A 6,299-nucleotide genomic window follows, 5' to 3' on the forward strand; every position below is an offset into this window, starting at 1 on the left:
ACAAAAAATAAAATAAAACAAAATAAAAGAAAAAATAAAAGAAAAGGAAAGGAAAAGAAAGGAAAGGAAAACCACTCCTATAAATAATCTACAGTTGCAGGGACAATAAAATGAATTGTGAAGGATTAACAAAGGAGATTTTTATTATTTTCACTTCTCCCAGATGAAGTAAAGACATTGATCATCTTCTAGGATTACCCCTTTGTTCTCTTTCTTGTCCTTGCGTAGTTAAACTGATAAGAGGTACATGGTCCTACAGTACCACAAGATGCTAAAAGAGAACAGGAAACATGCCTAACCAGTACACACTACAAGGTTATGGCACAGTCTTCATGAAAAACAACTATTAAAAAGTCAAATCCCCATGACTATATTATTGCATGCTTGCCATGATACCACCAGGAAAGTTCTACATATCTTCTTGCTACTCTATATTATATTAACACACAATAACCATCAATCAAACTATTCATAAGCAACATAAATAATTGTTTTCTAGTAAAAAACTGTTTCGATAAAATAGGCCGAAGACTAAATTAAAATACTACATACATCTTTGGGTCTGCCAGTAATGGAAACACCTCCAACGTAGGTACCAAATGAAGCACACCAACATTTAAAGCAGCACTTGCATCAGAACGCAGAGTATTTCCTTTGGACAAAGGTACTTCAAAGCCACCAAGGCCAGTGGTTCCAAGGGGAGCCATTGGCACAGGGGCAATAATCTCAGTGCCATTCTGCACAAACTTCTCCATCCATGAAATCTGCAAATGACATCCACAACTTGATGTCTATAAGGGGTACCAAGAGCTAATTTAAAAGAAAGAGAGAGAGAGAGAAGTTCTCAACATCAGGAAAATGCTCATGGTAAAAAACATCAGGTTTAAGATTTTTCAGGAATCTATTAAGAAATATATATATTTTTTTCTCATTCCATAGAAACAAAGGATGACATAGTGATGACCCATCCCCTTGAAGGTTTTCCTTTGTTCTGAATATATAAGAGTTTACAGCATTCTGAAACCCACACATTCGTGAGCCCTAAACTCTTGTGGTTTCTTAGAGCTGAAAAGGCTATGGATTGAGATGAACATAGATCCAGAAAATAATCCTGGAGTAATTTTTCTCAAATTTAATTTGCACGACTTTTGCATACTAAGTTTAGAGAAGGTTGTAAAACCTCAAGTTTGAGACCATTGTAGCTGCACAAATTATTGAATGGGATGCAACAAATCAGTAAGTATATTCATGTCTTATTTCTTAACTTATTCTCAGCTTTGATTGGTATAGAAGAAATATATGGTGTCGAAGACTGGTTTTCTCAACATCAATCTGAACCATACTAAATTTATGCACTGTTATGCTTCAGTGTAGATGGGTATGTAAGAATAAGACTCTAAATTTACATTTCAATCCACATTGTGCACATCTCGTTTTCGGTATGGTTCTGCTTCTTGGCTTTTAAATGAATACACTTATATAGGATATCACATGCAAGTGGACAACCAGCATCATGGAACCCATTGTGTAGTGGGAATCCTAGCATCTCGTTTATGGACTGTGGTTAGTAATAAGTACGACAAAGAATCTCCAATGAAGCATTTTTACCCGATAGGATCATAACTTCTCTCCAGTTAAACACATACAAGTGTGCAATACTGCAATGTGCATTTATGCACCATACTTAAGGGATGAGGGAGGTTAAAATTGGATGTGGTGGAAATTGAATGATTACAAGCTCAGTGGAGGTATTACTCTCATCTTAGGAAGCTCATCAATTGAATGAAGTGTTTTACCCTGGACCCCAAGTAGTTGGGTTAAGGCATTTGTGCAGCTGACTTGAGCATGTAAACATTTGAACATTGACCTGTTTCCTACATATTGATTTTCTTAAGCTGTTTGAAGGTGCCATAAACACAATATTCTGTATTCTGGTGGCAGAAAAGTGTGCAAAGAAGATGAATCGGGCTGATTTTTGAAGCCACATCAACTAATCTATACTTCAACTTTTGCAAATCAAATTAGCCACGGAATCTTATATTCATGGGCAACAAGTTTTTTTGAACCATTACAGGGAGGAAGAAGAAGATGTGATTATAATCATTTAAATTTAAGTGAAGCAAATATAAACAAAATGACAAGAGGCTTAAAAATTACAAAGATGTAAAAAATAAAAACTACAGAAAACCTAGAAGAGTTGTTAAGACTATTTTCTAACTGAAAATATCACCTAGACCTATTTGACATGATATCATTTTTCTTGCCAGGTTGGTGACACTATAATTTTGGTACAATACACCTCTTTTGGCAACAGTAACATATTGGGCCGAAGGTGTAGTCACTAGTCACATCAGGGCATCTTCATGTTCATGTTTGATGCCTCACATCGATATCTCATACCAACTATATTGTTGATGTCTGAGCCACATAAACATTACATTGTATACTTGCCTTCTCGTTCAAATCCCCAAGTGGTGGACCATGAATTTTTCCTCCTACGTAGGATGCACCCAATGGGAATCGTTCTACCAACTGATGGGCCATCAAATCATCAAGACCATGCTTTTCGTAGCTCATGAATGCACCTAAAGCTCCTAGAAATCCCTCATGCCGCAAAAACATTGCCTTTGCCTGACCTTTTGACCTAAAAAGAGAATTTGAAATATCGGACTGATGAGTCTGACAAAGACATAAGGACTATACATCAGGGGAACACATTCATAGCACGAAAAAAAAAAGTTCGTGTGACTCAAAACTCTTAAAAGCTCAAGGGAGTAGTTCTAGTTCTTGACACTCACCAGAAATGTACTGCAAAGGAAATAGTGTCCATGGTGTAAGCATGACCTCGTATAAAAAATCCTCCAAAAAAGATACGCTTGATCCCAAACCGAAGTGCATTCAAGTATGCAACCTAATATGGAAGAAGCCAAATCAGAAACATTGCAATACAGAAGCTAGCCCAGATTCCTCTTTTTTACAATTTCAGCTAACCTAGCTCACATCCTTGTGCACACACATGCACCCCCATACTCTCTCTCTCTCTCTCTCTCTCTCTCTCTCACACACACACACACACACACACACACAACACGCTGCATGCATGCAAACACACAGAATATTTGCATACTTGACAGAAAATATCAAATCTTGGATCAGAGTCGCCAGTCTCATTTATATCATGTCAGATTTCACAGAAGTACATCCGTATTCAATTCGGTTCAGTCTAAATGAAAAGTTAATAAATCAGTTCAAGGCCAATACCGACCCATACACAATTCCAAATCTAAACTTTTATGATAGCCCTTAAAGATTAATCCAGGTTATGTTAGGAAACCGACTATGAATCTCACCTGCCCAATATTATATGAAATCATTCGGAGGAGAGACAAGGAGATATCTTCAGGTCTGTAGTCCTCAAGTTCCTTGGTTTCGTAAATTGCCTTCCCAAAGCTAGAAGCAATGGTTGATGCGGATAGACCAATCTGAGAACATTCAATGAATTTGGAGTAACTAGTAAGACTAGCATGAAAAACAGGAAAACTTGCATCCTAGCACAATATCCAAAACCACAAATCTAGCACACTTAACCACCTATGAAGCAAGAAGGACAACCAATTAAGACCAAGAGAAAATATCTTCCAATTGGGATACGATACTCTTAATAAATAAAATAAAAATAAAAGAAGAAAGACCACTTAAATTCAAGGTAAGCAATGGGGCCAAAAATAAAATGAACAGAAAATAGAATGGTGAAGTAAAAAAAAGGAATTTTAAATTTCTCAGACTTGCTAATAAAGCGTTCACTATTCAGTTAATCCAAAATACACCAATTACTACATGCAAGAAATAGGCCATCCAACAGCACCCCGCCCCCCCCCCCCCCCAACCAAAAAAAAAAAAAATCTCATCTACTCAACTCTTTGGTCGTGCAGAAAAGGGTAAGGCCACCTGGACTCCACCTTATGACAGACACCACATTACCCATTCAGTTGGGAAATGATAGGGCCAGAAGATATGACGATAGACATCTTACTTCAATACTGATCTGTGTATATGTACGATGCCTAGGTGTAAATATGACTCCTAAGATACACTCTGAAATATATCTGCACTCAGCTTATGGTCACATACACATCCAAAAATTACAAGTGCATTGTACCACAATATCAGTGTCATTTTGCTTCAGTTCTGACCAACTCTGTAGATATATGAAGTCTAAAGTATCTATACATATCCTAGCATAACAGTCTGATCGATATCTAAAAAAAAATAAAAAAATCTAAGTGTATTGTACCATAATATCAGTGTTGACTGTAAGCAATTGGTAACCATACATATAAATACACATGCATAAACATTGATACTAAAACATACATATAGATACAAATGGATAAACATCAACACTAAAACAGTACCCAAGAGCCACATTCTCTTTCAAAATTCTTTTACTTGTTCTCCATTCTCCAACATTTTCTTCTTCAAATCAACAGGAAAGAATAATTGAATATGCATGTGAACTAAAATTCCATTAAATTTCTTTCATTTAATAGTAAATACAATCTGTTTACTAATCACAACCATATAGTGCTCCTGTCCAAATCAATAGGAAAGGGGAAAAAACAAAAGAATATCCCCCAAGCAAAGAGAAGAAGTCAGGTTTGGGATCCTAATCCCATATGCACTGCTCAACAGCACCAAGACTCTTAAAAAAAAAAAAAAAAAAAAAAAACTCATTCTTTACTCAAATCATCTCTAATTATGGGGGTGTATTACATATATAAAGACCTTCTCAAATTCATAAATTAACTCATAAAAAGACTCCTAATCACACTCACACACTCAATAAAATAAATAAACTCAAAATAGAACTCTATCTAGCTATTAAGTATTCTAATCCAACTCAAAAACTTAACTACTCAGTTTATGGGCTGATAAATTAGGCCCATTACAACAAAAACAAACAATAACCATAACCTTATCCCAAGTAAATGGGGTCAGCTACATGGATCCAACAGGATCATCAAAGAAGACATATATAACTACCCAAAGGTTAAATTCAGCCTATTGGACTCCAACTGCTTCTTGGGAGCCTTCTAAATTTACAGTCTTACACGTAGGCATCCATATGGAATTAATATCTCATGCAACTGCATCAATCTCATCCAATAACTTCATTTCCTATTACCATGGAAAAATTAGTAGCCTATCAGCAGACATCTGTTTAGCAGAATCTATAGCTTCCACCTTAGGTGGGAAAAAGAGATATCTCAACTGTTTTTCACGGCTAACCACACTTGTGATTCAGTATTTCAATTCAAAAACTGTGATTTTTTTTATAAAATGTTAACTTTAGTCTATTCTCATGCAGGACATTTCTTCCATACTGTTTCATCCCAAGAAAGACATCCTAGAGTTGGCTTTTTTACACAAAGTTTAACATATTATATTTGAATATATATACCTTGCAGGATTTATACCTTGGAATAATCCATACCGCCATAGATGTCTCCAACAAGCATGTCTATTTTTCTATTATCTCCTCGCTGACTCAACTCCAGCAACTCATCAAAACTGGAAGTAGAAAAACAGATGTGAGAGTCAACACAAGAAACTAAATTGAAGCTAGAATATCTTGGACAATGCAAAATGAGTCGGAAGTTAACAAGGACCTCTTGCACTTTGTCAAAAGTCTTCCCAAGCCCCAGTAAGTACCACCACCAACATTTGTCCCACTAACTCTCTGAAACTTCCCCTCTCCATCCACCTAAACAACCATCTTAAAACTGTGAGTTTTCCATATTTTTTTTAAACCACAACAGTAAAATAAGTCAAGGAAAGCCATGAACACAACCTTGATCATGCTAACACCAGATCCAATATTAACAAGGAGATACGGGAACAAATCATTGTGGTCAATTTGCACAAATTCTTTCTGACCCTCCATGTGTGTGAAGGCTTCATGCCGAATTGCCTACTCAGAACACAAGTAAAATGCCTGTTGAGATTCTTAATTGAGTAAATAATCCAAGAGAACAGTGGAAACCATGCACTAGAGAAAAAAAGCACAATTCAAGATTACATTGAATATCAAATATATGCCCCTTTATGTAGATATAGTGATCACAAGATGAATGGACCAACTAATAGCTCCAACAAAAAATTTCAATATGCTAAAGGGAATTGTAACACAAAGAATCTTTAGATATTCCAGAGTGCATCTTAGAGAAGTGGCTGCCAAGCTAAACTCTTTACTTTATTTCCACCAGTAGATACAATCGATCATTTAATCACATCCAGTA

At 36.0% G+C, this 6,299-nt stretch overlaps 1 protein-coding gene across 1 annotated transcript in view; it reads right to left on the reverse strand.

The window, feature by feature from the left end:
• LOC122078045 (pantothenate kinase 2-like) overlaps window positions 1-6,299 on the reverse strand; it is a 21,988-nt gene that overhangs the window by 7,823 nt on the left and 7,866 nt on the right. Inside the window, exons 9-12 of the mRNA XM_042643921.1 lie at window positions 3,351-3,482; window positions 2,799-2,911; window positions 2,452-2,644; window positions 540-764 (exon numbers count right to left, since the gene is read on the reverse strand). Coding sequence (XP_042499855.1) covers window positions 540-764; window positions 2,452-2,644; window positions 2,799-2,911; window positions 3,351-3,482 — 663 coding nt within the window. The remainder of the gene's footprint in view (window positions 1-539; window positions 765-2,451; window positions 2,645-2,798; window positions 2,912-3,350; window positions 3,483-6,299) is intronic.

This window comes from Macadamia integrifolia, chromosome 5, assembly GCF_013358625.1.
Source record: "Macadamia integrifolia cultivar HAES 741 chromosome 5, SCU_Mint_v3, whole genome shotgun sequence".
Lineage (NCBI taxonomy): Eukaryota > Viridiplantae > Streptophyta > Magnoliopsida > Proteales > Proteaceae > Macadamia > Macadamia integrifolia.